This window comes from Pteropus alecto, unplaced genomic scaffold (genome assembly GCF_000325575.1).
Source record: "Pteropus alecto unplaced genomic scaffold, ASM32557v1 scaffold76, whole genome shotgun sequence".
Classification (NCBI taxonomy): domain Eukaryota; kingdom Metazoa; phylum Chordata; class Mammalia; order Chiroptera; family Pteropodidae; genus Pteropus; species Pteropus alecto.
The window spans coordinates 3,625,545-3,640,974 of NW_006443138.1; the positions used below are offsets into that span (position 1 = coordinate 3,625,545).

Genomic DNA, 15,430 nt, shown 5'->3' on the forward strand with positions numbered 1-15,430 from the left:
TAACTTTTAAATTACTGTTTAGAGGTATTTTATATAAATATTCTCCTCCTCTTCTTATTCCTCCTTCTCCTTCTTCCTCTTCCTCTTTTGTGATAACTTCTTAGGAGTAATAAGTATTTCATATCCCATATTATTGGTTTTTGTTTTAAGAGCTGGCCTCTATTTTTATGATTCTGTATAACAAAATAACCAAAGAGTATATTTTGGATGAAAACTCATAATACATATGGTTATGGGGGGAAGGGGAGGGAGGAAGTGCTCAATCAATTTGCCAAATAATAAAGGCCATACTGTTATACAAATAAACATATACATAGGTAAGCAGCAAGGGATTTTAACTATATATGGAATCTAAAAACACAACAAAACACAAGTGAATTATACTGTTCCTCACAGAAACAATTATATATATATTTTTTTTTATTAAAAGTAATTCAACATAAAATTAGTATTATTCATTTATAACTAATTCTTAATAAAATATTGACCTCCCCTCCTAACTGTATTTCCAGGTGCCTACCAGGCATTTTCCACCAAGATGTCCCAAAGGCACTTTAAACTCAACATCTTCAAAACTGAACTCAACATCTCTAGAAACCATCCCCCTACCCACACTTGTTTCTCTTTAGTCATTAGCCTCAGTGTCCAGATTCCTCTCTCTTTTTAATCCTTAGATTCAATCAGTCATCTAGTCCCCTGCTTAAGATTTGAAATCTCCCTTGAGTGCAAACTCTCCTCTCTGACGCTAAAGTCATTTCAGATCCTATTATCTCTCCCTTTTACTTGAGGTCTCCCATGCGGGGATGGGAGGGGAATGGAGGGTGGGGGTTAGGGTGTGGGTATACTCCAGTGTGTATGTAAAACCATCTTTTGAGTAAGTGAAGAAAATATTAGAGCTTCTATTTATACTTTTATCTCTTCTTTTTAACATTTCTTGCTTTTATAATGCATGTATTGGTAATTATACATGTAAATAAATAATAGTCATATATACATAGGACTATGTTCTCAAATGTTTCTAATGGAGTGTGCAATCAAAATGGTTTGGAGAAGACTGACCTAGATCATTGCAGTTTGTTACCCTGCTTTCAGTCTAATTTCCCACTATTCTATTATTCATCTATGAGTTAATATAAGTAAGATGCTTAGAATAAACTAAGCACTATATAAGGGTTAGCTATTATTATTATTATATTATCATCCTATCCTCAAATTTAACTTTCTGTCGCTTATATCCTCTTTATCATGCAATTATATTTTTACCTAAAAGTCTTAAGTTGGTTCTCATATTAAGATCGCAGGGTTAGCTCCCTGGCTCTTGACCAACTTTGCCAAGTTTGTGCAACCATAGGCTGACACTCCAGACTCTGGCTAGTTAGAGAAAGATTCCTGTGGCCTAGCACCACGAGATTTGTTCACTCTGCTTCCAGCCTCTTCTTCGATCACTTTCTGTCACAGACTTCACGTTCCTAGATCACATAACTGGTCATTGCTACTCTCTAGCATAAGAAAACGTGTAGACCTTAGAATATCTATGAAATAAAGTCCACATTTCCTTGGGAGAATGAGAATAAAATATGTTGGAAAGTTGCTACCTAGTTTTGCCTTCTACTGTATTTGCTGAGAAAAAGGAAAGAGAAAGAATAGCAGAGCATTAAGTTTTCAGAGTCAGACAGCATGACTGAAATCTGTTGAAATCTGTTCCTGTCTTGAAACCATACCCTATCATGTGTGATCTTGGATAAACTGCTTGATGTCTCCATGACTCAGTTTTCTTACCTGCAAAAGGGCAAAATGACACCCATCGCATAGGATTATAACACATAATGTTCTTGGGAACCAACAAATTTTTGATAAATGATAGCACTTTTCTATTTGTGACATCCTGACACTATTAGAAAGCCTTCCACTAATGGAATATTTAACACATTCGACTTAGAGAAGACCTCTTGAAAGAAATGACAACTAAGCTAAGAGCTTACATAAATACGAGCCTTGCAGGCAGTGGCAATAGAGTGTTGTGTAGCATGGCTAGAGTAGAGACAGAGAGATAGGAGAGAGAGATGAGTTTGGAGAGCTAGGACAGGGTCAGAGAATGGAGAAGCTTCTCTTTTTAATGGTGCGGCAGTTTTAACCATAGCTCAGTTGCAACCAACTTTATTTCCATAAAATGGCACAGGCAAAGACCACACCATACAACACTCTGAAAACTAAAGCAGCACCTTTATTTTATACATACAAACAGTATAAATTGTTTATTATGTAAGAGCTGTGTTTTGTTTACAATATATTATATTGCTTCAAGCCAATGTCAAAAGTTCATACATTATATTCCCTATTTTACTGTGTTTACAATATATTATATTGTTTAAATGCCACTACCACAGTGTTATTTCTTTTCTTTTAATAGTGAATTCTCTGGAATCATAGTAAGGTCAAAATATATTGTAATGAAAGTTTAAAAAATAAGGGCAATTTTAAAAAACATGAAAATGTCTAAATACATGACAATAAAATTTGAAATGCTGTAACTTCAGCACCATTAACTGCTTCATCCAAACCCTTGCGATTTATGCATATTTGTTCCATTTACTTTCTCTAATGTAACCCTAACCCCTCGACACCGTGAATGATTGTGATTTTGGAAATTATTTGCCAACTACACACTGAAAAGACAAAATTTTAACCTGATCAACTGCCATAATATAAAATCTGTCCCAAAGCACTGAAACAAGAAAATCTATACCATCATGCTATAGATGTACTTAGAAAACTTAAAAGGAAGAGTAAATATCAGCTCAGTGATTTATAACGAAGCTAATAAAATTCAGGCCAGTATTCTTAACTGTAATGAACATTATTTGAACATTCAACACATGAAAGGTTAACAAAGGCTATGAACTTGGTGTAACTTAAAACGTTTCAGATGTCGGAGTTCACCAGATGTAATTGGATTCAGGTGGATCCTGCCGCTCCTCCGCCTTTTTAGGTGAAGGCGTGTGCTGCCTGAGCCGGCCGCCTGCTGGCCTCAGGGCATGCATGAGGCTGGCTCCGTACCCTGCAAAATTATTCACAGCTTAAAAGAAAAGAAACTACAAAAACAGGCTCTTCAGATTCATTATTAACCATTCAAATAAAATCCATTTTCCCTTCTCAACCCAGAGTGAAAGACCACAGCGACCACAAAAAGCTACCTGATTGAAAAGATGTTCCAGGCTCAAGATCTGTGTTAAAAGAAACCTATTTTACTAACTCCGTCAAATCTGGCTTCCATGAAATATCTGACTCACTACGTATTTTGGCTACGCAGAAACTCTTGATGCAAAGTTTGGATGAATGTGATTGAATGTAAGGATCTTCTCCACCCAAGGGCTACTAGGATCTAGCACTGAGGTCTTGAATGCAGGGATACTTCTGCAGAGGATTTGGTCATTGATCCTTTTCACTGCATTGCAAAACCAGCCCCGACTATAGTGATCCAGTTCAAAACAGCAACCTCCACTCTTCACATAGATCACATGCTCGGGTGTGGCTATCACACTTACACAAAATAGGAATTTCGTAAGAATTAAGAGCTTCCATTATAATTATTAGAGAAAGGGTCATGATTTGAACTGACTCCTTATCAATGAGGATTTGTGAGTTTGGATCAAGGTCGGCATCAGTTGTCATTAAGTAGAGTGGTACACTGAGTTACACAACTTGAGACCTGCTTTGCTACTTCTTGTGAACTTTTGGAGGTACTCGGGGCACTGATTTATTCTTACTGATTTCCTATAAGTCATCCAAGACAGCAATCACATTGTAAAAATTTGTCTCCATCTTCCCGTGCATCGGTGTCAAGTTTGGCATTTCGTTTGTTCCTTATGGTTTTTAAATGCAAGCATGCCATTAAGTAACTACTGAGTACAGAAAACTTTGTTCCTGAGTGCGTTTCTTTGATTTGTTAGTGTATAGGCTAGTAGTTCAAGGAATGGCCAAAACATGAGCCAACAATGTGCTGGAGTAAATCTCTATCCTGCTGCTTTCCCCGCCACCCATGAAGCCCAAACCTCCCTGCTGGTGAGGGTGAGCCAAAGCAGAGAAGTCTGTCTCCAGTACACTCCTCCCCACTGAGACGTCTGGGTGCCTGGGACCTCCCAACGTGTCACCCCACTGGGAATCTGTTCTTAGAACTCTTGTGCCTTAGAGCTGCCTTGTCACCTCCCTTCAGTCAAAACAAACCTCCTCCTTTTTGCCTCATTCTTTTAGCTAATGTATAAAGTGGCTGGGTGGCCTCGACCTGAAAGCACGTTTGTATTTTATTCAAGCACCAGGGCATCTTCTTGACATGCAGTGCCTTGAGCTGAGGAGGTACACTGATGACGGAAGCTTTCAGCAGCATGGTCTGCAAGTGTGGATGCTATCTGGGGACTGGCAGACCTGTGAGAATTGCTCATCTATACTCCATGATGACCTCTAACTTGCCTTTTTAGAAGAGTAACTACGTGTGTCAGCAGAAACAGTGCCCCTCGTGCTGTCCTCCCATCACTCTTGGTGGTCACTAGGCTCCCGATGTGAGTCCCAGAAGACATTTATAATTGAGCCCTGGGATGTATGGTCTGGCCTCACCCCAGGCCTGAGGACTTCTCTGATTTTGTGACAAAACTCAGGTTTTGTATCAGGTTGAGGGTAAAATAAAGAGTTTGGTTTACTCTTTTCCAAAACAGCTCTAGAAATGGTTAGTTTTCTATAGGTCTTTTGGTCAAAAGGGTTCCTGGTAGGTATGTCCTAACTGGGATGCTGTTCAATCATTACCACTAGGGTAAAGGAACTGTTTTCCAGAGGAGCCACACTTCTTGTTAAGCTGTGCCCACCTGAAGCCAATTCAATCTACTATGTAATCAATTCAGTAGGTGAAAAAGAATCAAATCAATGGCTTAGTGTAGCCTAGACCAGACACCAACAATCTTAAAATAAACAAACAAACAAACAAACAAACATGTATACCTATATATAAATGTATTATATATGTACATAAGAATAATATGTGAACATTATAAAGTATGCACAAAATAAGAAATTTGAGATTGAGATATATAAGTACAAATATTTATATAGTATATGTGTATTCATACAATGTAAATAAAATAATATAAAATATATTTTAAAACTATTATTTTTCCTCAACATCTTACTGATCATTTCCACATCCACTGGACTCTATGTACCTCCCTTTGGAGACCTTTGATATAGAAAAATATCTGATGAGTAAATGATTTGTTCAACTTGTGTACATTATTTCGGAGACACAACCTGGACTTCTGTTATTGAAGGGTGTTGTATGAATGAAGTCTCTCTTTCCTCAAAGAAAAGTGGACCGTGGGTCCATGCTTAAGAAACTGAGTTCCGGCTGCCAGGTGTATGGAAACTGCACTGTTTATTCGGTTCACTTACTAATTGACTGTCCTTCCCACTAGGACTGAGGCTCCACCAGGCAGAGCCTTTTCTGTCTGTTCACTCTATGTCCCCAGTGCCTGGATTCATGCTTAGCACAGCGAAGATACCAATCAAAGTGAAATGGTTGCATTCAGCAAGGTTCATTTGTGTATAAACCAGGCCAGTGGTTTATTATCTAAATCACTAGTTCGTTTTTGATAGTAAATTTGGAAAAAATGGAACTCAATTATAACATCTCTCCCATACTTCATAGACCTTTTCTTTCCCTCAAAAGAACTCATTTAAAATACACCATAACCAATACAATCTAAAGATTTTAAAGAACAAAACTCTGAATGTTTTATGTGCTAGTCGGTAAATCTCGAATGATAAAATCAGATACTAATTCCACATTTGACTTAAAATCTTACTTTTACTTGTCAGTTCTTGTGTTATCAAATCAACCTGTTTTACTAATTTAACCTAGAAAATATTTGTGGTGATATTTTACAATGATCCATTCTCTTTACCCTCTACAGCTTGGACTCTAAAATTTAGAGAGCTGAGGGTGACAGGAGGAAGCATGGGGGGAGAATAGGCAGAGGAGGGCTGAAACGAAAGCAGGGCTGAGTTATACGTTGTCTGTTAGTCTCTGGGGCCAAGAAACAGACGTGAAAGAGGCCGGCTCCCCAGATGGCTCCCACTCACTTTTATTGCAGTGTCTTCCATGCCAGCCTTCTTGACATTGGCACTTGTTGGGTTCATGACAGGTTCCATGTGCACCACAGCCAGGCTCACAGACAGCTAGAATCAAAGGAGATAAAAAGAATGTTTCCTGAGCTTTCATTTTTCAACAGAATTACACAGCTGTTTTTCCTGTAGTTCTTTAGAATGTGTTAGTTTTGGCTTCATCTCCTAATTCTTTTTTTCTAAGTTAATCTTTAGCTACAAGTCGTTTTGAGATTTACTGAAAAAGCCCTGAGAGTAATCTTAAACTAAGCTTGATGCTCCACATTCACAAAAGACACTCAGCAGGATGTTGAAACTGCTAGGCAATGGAAGTTTATTTTCCTGAAGAAAATTCCTAATGGTTAAAAAGTTCAGTTTCGTGTGTGAATGTCTCAGTTTTTTACACGTGTACATTTCATACATCTTTAGTCTACATACAGGAAATACATACGTCAGTAAAGAAAGATTAATTGTGATGTCTAGGCAACATGCAGTAGGCACAGAAGTCATGCAGTCCAAGACTGCTGCTACTTTAATTATTCTATAACCCAGACTGATTATGTGTACGGGGTACTTACGCTTTGAACAGAGGTCTCCTTGGTAACCCTTGGGACACTTACATTTGCTTTTACCAATGCATTTACCTCCATTTCGGCAGGGTTGTGGGCATTTGCCTGAAACAGACAAGAATGAAAATAAGTAAGGAACTCGGTGCTTCATTCAGACGTAATCACATTTTTCAAAGAAATCTGCAAGGCTTTGAGAGGATAAATGCTTTTAAATGGTGGTTATTTCCACTTATTTCAGATTTAATCTCATTTTGCTATTGTTATTGTTTGAGTTTCATTTTTAGGACAAACAGGCTATTATTCTTATGATTTTGGATATTTATCTTTTACAGTAAATGAGTTACTTGAAAGCTGTGTTTACATTACTTTTTTTATAAACAGAACATTTTAACCGATTCATAAACGCTAGCAATTTAAGTTTACTAAAAGTTAATATAGAAATAATCTTTTCCTATAAATGATCTTTTCTCTGGGTTTTGATTTTTGAATGCCACTTTTTCTGAAAACAGGCCTGATGACATCTGTACCATCTATACCGGTACCTGATGACATCTGTCATAGCCTAATATTCTCCAGAAAACAGGCTTGCACGTAGATAGTTTATTTGGGAAAGTGATCCTAAAAATAGGATAAGGAGAATGGAAGAATGAAACAGGGAAGGAAGGAAAGCCAATACAAAAGTATGTTTGCGGGTTGGCCATCGCTGCAGCAACTGGGCTCCATCCTGCTGGGTCCTTCTGAGGAGCCATGTAGCTGGCACTTTCAAGCTATCTACAAGAAGGTAGAGGGGAGCATTTATTCATCAGCAGCTGTCTCCCATGGGTTGAGGGTAGCACCATGGGATAACTTCCTTGTGCTTTCATTTTGCAACTGTGTGAGTACAGGCTATATATATATATTTTTAGGACTCAGTGGAGTCTCTCGGTGGAAAGTGAGAGAAGTATGGAATAGCTAAGATGAGGTGCAATCAGGTTATACGTGTGCAAAACAGGTTGTTGTAGCAGTGGCTGGAGTGAAAGGCTAACTGAGGGTATGAGATGGGGCACAAAAGGTGCCCGAGACCACACCACTGGGAATGTCTCAGATCATTCTTTCTTTCATCTGTGTGCCAAATGAATATTGCTAATGTTTTCATAGCTCTTTGAATCACAAGATTTTAGAACTAGGATAGGGCCTTAAATGTAAAAATTATGTAGTAATTTTCTTCTTATTCCAGAAGCTACTTATTCTTTTTTTATTATCTGGAATTTGCTATCCTAAGGTTGAATTTTTTGAAGAAGTAGAAGATAAAGGAGTGTTCACCCAGAGATGAAACCGCATCCTGTAACTGGCATAATGATGTTGCAAAGAGAGCAAACAGCCATTAAATTTTGGTAGTGGAAGAGTTTGGATGTTTTGTTATTGTTGTTCTTGTTCTTTTTTTTTTTTCTACTTTAGCAGAACATTCATTACAAAGGACTCAATACATAAGGAGAAGAAATGAAATCTTTATCCTAAAACAACCCACCTTTCATTCTGTAAGCTCTTTTTTTTTTTTAATGGCAAATGAAGCTTTGAAAGAAGTGAACTATATATTTTACTGGCAAGCACTATGCTCGACAAACATGAAATGAATTCCATATGAAAATCATTTTGCTAAAAACACACTTTTCTTTTTACTTATCTTAAAAGACTTTCTTCATATATAAATTGGATGAAACAGGATTTAGTCATGGGGGAGACAATACTGATATAATACTGAGATGTTAGAGTCTCTCAAAAACCCAGAATGTCTTTAGACCTTTAGATTTTTCTGACGCAGGGGTGTTCCAGAAACAGGTGTTAAAACAACCTTACTAATAGAATACCACCTTTTCATTGACCATTAAATATCCAAAAGAGTCCTTTTTTTCTAGGTTTAGATACACAGTATAGCATTTACTATTTGGTCGAGATCCTAACTCTTACCTAAAGAAAAGAAGTACCTAACTCTGAATTTCTTTTTGCATCGAAGAAACATCTGACCTCATCATATACACAGCTTTGGATCATATCACAGTATTCTGCAATGCAGAATGAGGTTTTCCAAGTAAGCAAGATGTGGGACAATAATTATATGATAGAAAAGATAAAATATTTTTTGTGAAATACTCAGTGAGCCCAAATTTCCCCATGTTTTATGAGAAGCGAACTTGGTAACTAAGGACAATGCAGAGAATGACTGGTGGAGAGAACCGTTTCACTATCTCCATGGGTCTTTTCATTTTCTTGGTAAGTGAGACCCCCTTAGGTTCTCTGCAGCCAAGAAGGGGGACATTCTCTACTGGTTATCGCACAACAGAAATGTGACTGCAGGCAATAGTTTGTGAAAAGGTCATTCATAGATCAAACCTCATTAAGCTGAAACCTCATGAAGAGCTGATTGTTTTAAAATTCAGAATCCTGTAAATGTCTTTGATATTGACTTCTTTTCCTGAAAATATTTTGCAACCAAATTCTATCCACTGAACAGTAGAAAACTGAGTCAACTTGAGATATTACCTAAAAAAGACTAAGGACTGCCTAAAGACAAACGGATTTGACTAAGTTTAAACAGTTAGCATTTTTACTATAACCAGTGAATGAGTCCAGTGAGAACAATGACATAAGGTGTTGACAATTAATAAAGACATTAGACTTCCTCCACCCATCGGATTGTGGGATAACTTAAATTTGCTACTCTGTTTCATATAGAGAAAAGATTAAAAAGGTTTACAATAAGTACCAACAACAATCATCTTTGGATCTTAGGATTATGGGTTATTTTTAATTGTTTTACCCAATATTTTAAATTTTTTACAGAGAACTTTTATAATAATAAGAACCCATTAAGTTATTTTAAAAACCCATTTATAATTCAGTATAAATAATTTGTGTGGTCTTATTGTTAATCTGCAAGTGTATCTCGTAATCAAGTCAGAATAAAATTTGAGAAGGTATCAATCCTGATAGAGGCTAAGAGAAATTAAAATATAAATAACATTAGAATATATATTTTAATTAAAAAAAGACAACAAGTAACAAGTGTTGGCAAGGATGTGGAGAAATTGGAATCCTTGTACATTTCTGGTGGGAATGTAAAATGGTACAGCCTCCTTGGAAAACAGTTGGGCAGTTCCTCAAAAAATTAAACACAGAGTTAACATATGGTCTGGCAATTCCACATACACCCAAGAGAAATGAAAACATATGTTCACACAAAAACTTGTACATGAATGTTCATAGCAGCATTGTTCCTAATAGCCCCAAAGTGCAAACAACAAAATGTCCGTTAACTGATGAACTGATAAACAATATGTGGTTGGTATATCCATACAATGGAATATTATTCAGCAATTAAAAGGAAGTAATGATACATGCTACAACATGGATGAACCTTGAAAACATCATGCTAAGTGAAAGAAGTCAGACACAAATAGCCTTATATTACATGATTCTATTTATATAAAATTATCGAGAATAGGAAAATCTAAAGAAATAGAAAGTAGATTAGTGGTTTCTAGGGCCCTGGGGAGAAGAATGGGGAGTGACTGCTAATGGGTACAGGGTTTCTTTTGGGGGTGATGACATGTTCTGGAATTAGATATAAGTGATGCTGCACGATTTTGTGAATATACTGAATTGTAGACTTTAAATGGTAAATTTTATGGTACATGAATTATATCTCAATTTAAAAATAAGAATACATAATTCAACTTTTGTCTCTATTACAGGAGAGGCACTTTTCTACGTAAGATCCATTTCTGTATTTTTCTGGTAATGTGGTTCCTATAAGATAAAGTTTTCTAAAATGATTTAAATATAACTGGTGATAGGGATAATCAGGAGCTTTCAAAGGCCCACATTTTTGGTGCAGTTAGGAAAAAAAAAAAAAAAACAGAAATAAAAAATATTGCCTCTGCCAGTGGAAAGGTCATAAACCTAAGGCACGAAAGGGCATACTTATATGATGAGAAATGAACCCATGAACAAAGATTCATAAACATGAACCAACTAACTACGTAAAGTCTTAGAGTAAATACACGGAAAAAATTGAGCGAAGTAAGTTCACAGATGTCTTTATCAGGGTAGGGTCACCAAAAGAACAGAAACCACATCCTGACAATTAATTACATGTTCTATGGAAACTTCAGAGGTATTTCATTTGAACTCTATTAAAAAAAAAAAAAAGATTACTTCATCTACTACTCATTAAAGTACAAAAACCTGCAAATAAATTAGAGGTTGAAATGTAAAATAGATAGTCAGTATTATTTAATTTTGAACCCACTATGACTTCAGAAACTATGGCTGTACCAAACACAGTGGTGTTTTACAGATATACAGCTGGAAATGAAACTGCCATATCCAGAACTTCTAGAAGGCAGGGACATGGCGCCCTTGGCAGACGGGCTCATGTTGTTTTTGTACCTTCCTTAGCAGAACTTTGATGTTATCTGTCTTCTGGAACATAAGGCAATCTAGGATGGGGCTCATTCTTGAATTTAATAGAGAGCTTCAATGGCTTGCTGAGAGTTACATGGGTGGTAGGTGGCAGAGCCAAGATAAGCAGTTTGATATCCTGATTTCCAGAACCATGATTGTCTACCACATTCTACCATTAAATTTTTTTTTTTTTGTATCAGAGCATGACAAACATAATGAAGGCATAACATGCCCCCATCTTAAGTTTACAACTCAAGTAATTTTTTTTACATAAATAAATACTCATGAGACACTTCATCAATCAAGAAATAGAAATTTTGGCAACCCATCAAGTTCCTTTGTGCCCCCTACCACTATTCTGGTTTCCACCATCATCCATTAGTTTCACCTGTTCTTGAACTTCAGAAAAATAGAATCACACAGTATGCACTTTTTTGCGTCTAGCTCTTTTTACTTAACATCTGTACGATGCATTCATGTTGTGTGTTATTAGTTCATTCTTTATTTTTGCTGTGCACACTTTTTCTCATTTTTCTTGAGCCTATCCTTTTCTCTTAGATAGGTTATTCGGCTCAGTCTAGTTTAGGAAATGTGGCAGAGAAAAAAACTATGCATGTAGGTAGATAAGCAAATCCTAGTTGTCCCAAAGCTCAGGTCTACATTTCTAGGCTGAAACTACGGGCTTTGAACAATGAGAAGGAGACAAAACCATCAAGAATAATGCTACATGTTGAATGACCCAAACCCGGACATCACTGAGTCAGAGAGCATTTGCTCTGAGTCATCTGAGCTGAGCTTTGTCACTCTTTGCTCCACCTTTAGCCAAAATGAATGGGGCTGAACCTAATGAAAAGAAACCACAAGCCTGAGACCTTAGACAAGCTATTCACTGTCTCTGGGCTTCAGATTCCTCACTGATAAAATGAAGAGGTTACATGGAGTTTCTAAGGTCTCCAAAGATCAAAGAGAATGAAGAAGAACATCACTCACTTATTTCACACTGTTCTCCCTCTAGTCCTGGAGGGCAAATACACTTTCCGGGGTAGAAACAGGTCCCTCCATTAAAGCAGGTAGTTGAGCAGTTTGCTGTTAGAATGAAGAACAGGGTATTGCATTAGACAGTAGGTTAAATCTATAAAAAATTCACAAGTTCGGTGATACTTCTGAGGCATCTGCTACTCGCCGGTTTACTTATGTAGTAAGTAAGCTGCTTTACAAATACAAGAATTGTAACCAATTGCTTGACCATTTGCAGACTCTGACAACAGAAGAGTGTACCATACACATTATATAGTATCTACTCAGAAGGCTTTACATCTTTGTGAAAAGAGGCATGGTGTGTAAAAAAAATGATCTTTTTTATTTTCTTATAAATATCTATGCCCTTAAAAGGAAACACTAGGAACCCACCCCGCCCCACTTTTTTTTTTAAGGTAAAGAAAGAGGAAAATGGAGAAAACTTTCAAAGAGAAAACTTTCAAAGTTGAAATAGATAAAAGGATGAGAAGTCATAAGTATTAGGGCCTGACAAAGGAGAAAGCAACTTTTTTACAGAATAAGAACAGAGATTCATCTTATGTCATGGGAATTTTTTTAAAAATAGATTTTTATGATATTTGGAGGAAAGAGTAATAATATTCAGGGAAGGACACCCTGTCAACCCTCGTGAGATTCCCACAGGCAGGGAAGTGGCAGCAGCATGAGCCAGAGGGATGAAGAGCTGGGATATGTTATTGTGGGAATCCAATTAACTGGGTTATCCAGGTAAAATATGTTTGATTCATCCTGAACCCTCTCTCTTGGTGTCAACTTCTGGAATTTGACTGCTCACTAGAACCTAAAAGAGAGGGAAGACAGAAATGGGGACAGGAGGAGAGCAAAAATCTAAAAATAGACAAGTTGGCTCATTCTATAAAGAGATTAAAATAAGAGCTTGGATTCTCAGCAATTCCAGTTATATGGCTTATTTGTTCTTGTCCTATATAAAATAGGCCAAAGTTGGCTACGGATGAACAAAAGCTGAAGTAAGCTTCCAATAGGAAAGTCAGAAAGGAAATCCAAAAATTACAAGAGTATGCTTTCTTTGAGGAAAAGAAATCCAACTAGAATGTTCTATGCACATCATACTTCTTAAATGATAAAGCTTTTTGTTTAAAATCCTAAGTGTCTCCCAGCTTATTGACAATGCTGTACTTGCTTTGGCAAAATCAACCTTCCTGATGTTAAAGGGAACAGCAGCATTTGGGTATAGGATTTAAGATTCGGATTTAGGAGAACCAGCTCTTTGCCACTTGGTGCCAGTATTGTTAGGGCAGGACAGTTGTGTTTGTGAGTGTGTCCTGGCTCCCTCCTTATCCCTGTTTCTCCTGGGGATAAGGAGAGATGAGAAAACAGCAAGATCAGTGCCTACTTGGCCAGGGCCCTCTGAGCACTATTCCTTAATAATGCGTAGAATGCAAAGAACCTGGGAGCTTATCTGAAAGTTATAGAACATGACAAAGTTGGTTGTAGAATTTGGCCACACCCTTAGTATTTGCAGAGTGTTTTACTGTCCTGACCAAGCTGCTTTACATTTCTATTATGTGATGATTCTTAATTAAGAAAACGAGCCAGAGATCATAAGTAACTTTCACGAGCACTGAGGGTACACTGGGCCAGGGCTAAACTACTCAATTCCTGAAGTTTGCGACTGATGTCCCAAGAGCCAGCGAAAATTAATCTTTAATCTTTTTTTTTAAAATGTAGCGTTAAGGTCCAGCTCCATGCCAATAATTTCAGAAGCTTTACACCCCCTCCTGGACAACAAAAGCATTTTTTGTTGAGGTAGTAAAAAAATTATTTTTTAATGTTTCCAGATCTCCAGTGAGACCAAATGGAATTTCAAGAGATTTTTAAAAGAACAACAAAAAAATAATGGAACCTAACAAGGAGGAAAATCTTTCATCTGAAAGGTAAAATATTACCAAGTATAAAATATACTGGAATACAGATATTTTCCTTCAACAGCGACCGTGCAGCATTTGTGACATCAGAAAAACAACACGATAGGCACTCTGCAAACTACACCAACTACACCAACAACAGCCACATCTGCATAAGCAGGCCTCACAAATGGTCTCTTTATACCTGTTCATGCATGAGTTCTTCATCCAAATCTCTGAAGGATTTGCTTTATTTCCTAATAGTTTCAAGATAATATGAGTTTAATTCTGCTTCAAGAAATGCCCAATTTTGAAATAGCAGAGATGTGCTAAATTTAGACAAGTAAAAAGAAGATTCACAATAAAGAATTTTATTTACTGGCTATTAATTATTATCGGTGTCATTAGTGCTTAATCCCTATAAATATAAATTGTAAAATTGTTTTTAGTCCAATGCTCTGGTTTTAAAAGATTACAAGAAATAAAAGGTAGAGATGCTCTCACACATTATCTCAGTTAGCTTAGGGGTTGGGGACCAGGGGTCAATGGCTCAATTTCCAGTTTAGAGATGGGAAAAGCGTGAGCCACAGATAGATCAAGTCTCTCGCGGAGGAACCAGGACCTGAGTGTTATCATGGCCTAGTGGAAGAGGTGAATTTGGATCAAGCCACTCAAGCTTTATAAACCACATTTATCTGGGAATGTGATGGATAAAACTTTACATATCTCAGAAAGTTGTTGAGAATAAAATCAGATAACTGTATGAAAGTACTCTGTATATCAGAAAAGAGCAGGAAACCAAAATCATTATTCTGACTCATCCTAGGGGCTTTTTTTTTTTTAGCTTTTCTTTATTTTTATTAAAAGCTGCTTATGTCAATCTTAAATCGTACTAACTGCATTATCACTAAAGAAACATTTCTCAAAAATAATACTGATTCTATTTCGAGCATATATTTATTTAAAAATAGTGCTCTACTCATGCAATAAGCATTTTTGACACAAGGAAAATTTCATTAACTATATGTACTTTGCAGAATATTATTTAATTTTTTTTCATTAAAGATGTGAACTAGGCAAAATAGACAGGTAGCTGGTAAAGAGTATGAATCATTCAATATTTTTAGGATCAAATGTGAATCCACTTTCTGAGAGTAAAATCTGGCTATGGTACAGCATCATAGAAAAGAGGAACCAGATCTCTCAAAGATGTGATCTGTAAGCAGAGCATTGAGTTGCGGGGTCAGTGAACTTCTAGGTCAGGCAATTTGGAGCAGGTCGTTTCATTTCCATCTTAGAAGCTCACCCTTAAAACTAATTTAGGACCTACCAAAACCCATGTGGCAGGGA

At 36.8% G+C, this 15,430-nt stretch overlaps 1 protein-coding gene across 1 annotated transcript in view; it reads right to left on the reverse strand.

Moving 5' to 3' along the window:
• Positions 1-2,204: 2,204 nt before the first annotated feature.
• The window catches only part of WIF1 (WNT inhibitory factor 1), a 60,890-nt gene continuing 47,664 nt past the window's right edge, over positions 2,205-15,430 (reverse strand). The window contains exons 7-10 of the mRNA XM_006923707.2: positions 12,150-12,245; positions 6,726-6,821; positions 6,127-6,222; positions 2,205-3,058 (exon numbers count right to left, since the gene is read on the reverse strand). Coding sequence (XP_006923769.1) covers positions 2,937-3,058; positions 6,127-6,222; positions 6,726-6,821; positions 12,150-12,245 — 410 coding nt within the window. The 3' untranslated portion in view covers positions 2,205-2,936. The remainder of the gene's footprint in view (positions 3,059-6,126; positions 6,223-6,725; positions 6,822-12,149; positions 12,246-15,430) is intronic.